At 50.8% G+C, this 2472-nt stretch overlaps 1 protein-coding gene across 1 annotated transcript in view; it reads left to right on the top strand.

Annotated features, from left to right (window-relative positions):
• Nucleotides 1-1008: 1008 nt before the first annotated feature.
• Nucleotides 1009-2472, top strand: part of TARSL2 (threonyl-tRNA synthetase like 2) — a 20621-nt gene continuing 19157 nt past the window's right edge. Inside the window, exon 1 of the mRNA XM_006020019.3 lies at nt 1009-2192. Coding sequence (XP_006020081.1) covers nt 2139-2192 — 54 coding nt within the window. The 5' untranslated portion in view covers nt 1009-2138. The remainder of the gene's footprint in view (nt 2193-2472) is intronic.

Below are 2472 nucleotides of genomic sequence, written 5' to 3'. Positions count from 1 at the left end.
TACAGGCTGGGGAGTTTCCTTCTTGAAAGCACAGAGGCGGAAAGGGATCTTGGAGTCATTATTGACTCCAAGATGAACGTGAGCCGCCAATGCCAGACTGCAGCCAACAAGGCCAGCTATACCTTGTCATGCAACCAAAGGTGCATCTCAAGCCGGTCCAGAGAGGTGATACTCCCCCTCTATGCGACTTTGGTCAGGCCACAGTTGGAGTACTGCATCCAGTACTGGGCGCCACACTTCAAAAGGGATGTGGCCAGCTGAGAGGGTTCAGAGGAGGGCCACCCACTTGGTGAGAAGGCAGCAGGACCGGCCCTACGAGGAGAGACTGAGGGACCTGAACCTGTTCAGCCTCAGCAAGAGGAGGGTGAGGGGAGACCTGGTGGCTGCCTACAAGCTCATCAGGGGAGATCAACAGCAAATAGGCAGAGCCCTTTTCTCCCCAGCACCACCTGGGGTGACAAGGAACAATGATCATAAGCTGATGGAGAATAGGTTTAGGTTATAGATCAGAAGGCAATATTTTTACAGTTAGGGTGGCCAAAATCTGGAACCAACTTCCCAGGGAAGTGGTCCTCGTCCCCCTACCTTGGGCAAATTCAAGAGGAGGTCAGATGATCACCTGTCTGGCGTCTTGTGAACCCAGCATTCATTCCTGCCTGTGGCAGGGTGTCAGGCTAGATGGTCTGTTCAGGTCTCTCCTGACTCTAGCTACTATGAAATGCGAGGTGATGGCCCAGTCATTACAGGACATTCAGTAGAGGCCTACTACCATTGTATTTCAATCATTCTCATTCATCAGGGAACCAATTTACATGGGAGGGGTACACTGAATCATATTGTTGCAACATGGGATGCCCGGGCAGAGGACAGAAGATGGAGGCTTGACATATAAAATGGAAACTTGACATGACTTTGGTTCACTTACAAACACAGGCCTAGACCATACAATAGCCATATGAAACAATAAAAATCAATACAAAAATGATAATACAATATACAACAGTAAAAATCAATACAAACCTAATAATAATACAATATAAAACAGTGGATATGTAAAACCAAAAACTTGCTACCGGGAAAAAAATGTTTAAACTTATCCTAAGTGTGAGCTCATTTATACTTATCTATAGGGAATAGAGAGGGGGAGAGAGAAACTCAGAAACAGTTGGGGAAAGGGGAGGGACTGCATTTAACAAACAAACAAAAAAACCTGGGGGGTTTTGTTATACTACTTGTCTTGGGGAACCAAACGTCCACACATGTCTGGATGCGCTGAGTGAGGGGATGTCTTGGGGAGACGTATCAGGCAATTCAGGGAAATGTGAGTACTGCGGCCAGGGAGGGCATGATGGGAGAACCAGTTTGAAAGGAAATGGCAGATTGAAGCAGAAGTGTTGGAACGGAGGTGCTGGAAAGATTTGGAGAACAGCGTGTGGAAACCAGAGATGGTGAGGAGGCTGTGGAGAGTGCCCAAAGAAGGAGAACAGATAAGGGGTAATGTAGAGGTGACTGGTAAATGGAAACTGAAGTGATGGAGTAAAGGGGAAGTTTGAGTGAACAATGGATTTGACATGGAGAATGCCCCGAAGGCAGAGGGGTGAGGAAGCAGGTGATGCGACAGCACAGACATGATGCCAAGGAGGCAAAGAGCACTCATGGGCCTTATTAGTGGAGAGGGCATGTAACCAGTGGCCCAGGTTATGCAGGGATGGCAGAACCTGGTTTGTGCCTTGCGCCATGTTTGATGCCATGGAAGGGATTCAGATTTGGTTTGTTAATGAGTTAACCATAAGGAAGGTCTCAGTAAAGGGGATTAATCAGTGCGATAGACCCCAATCCGTGTGTTCTTTGCCTTGTTCCTCCCTCCTCACAAACGAGGCCCTTGCCTGTTAGGGTCACACCACTACACACAGCAACAAATTTAGGATTTTAATACAAGTCAGCACGATGATTCTTTTGGTGCCACCCATGAGTGGATTTGCTCGCTGTAAAAGCGAGATACCCGAATCCTAGTTCCATCCCCTCCCTCCCGTGACACTCAGAAAAGCAGCTTTTAAACTATTTCGTTGGCCTAATAAAAGAGATGGCGTTTACCCAAAGAACCTTGTCAGCTGTTAAAGGCGAGGAGGCGGCGAAGGATGCTCGTCCCTCAGCCGCCGGGATGCGGGCAGGCGAGCGAGCGAGCGAGCGAGGTGCCGCCCCCCCCCCGCGGGCGAGCGGCACCTCGTTTTCCTGCCGGCGGCCGGCTGGGACCGACAACTCTAGGTCCAGTTTAAGGCTAGTTAACCAGCCTAATGGTCTTGAGGACACTGGATGCATCTCTGCACCAACATGAGGCTGAAGCTAACTCCTTGTTCCCGGTTCCGTGAGCGGAGGCGGAGGGGAGGGGAGGCCGCGCCCCTCGCACCGCCCAGGACAAGATGGCGGCGGCCGGGGCCGGGGCCGGGGTGTCGGCGGTGGCGGCGGCGGCGC

The sequence above is a fragment of the Alligator sinensis genome, unplaced genomic scaffold (assembly GCF_000455745.1).
Source record: "Alligator sinensis unplaced genomic scaffold, ASM45574v1 scaffold458_1, whole genome shotgun sequence".
In the NCBI taxonomy this organism is placed as follows: domain Eukaryota; kingdom Metazoa; phylum Chordata; order Crocodylia; family Alligatoridae; genus Alligator; species Alligator sinensis.
Note: the sequence above shows the minus strand (reverse complement) of the source record. Positions and strands in the feature narration are given on the sequence as shown.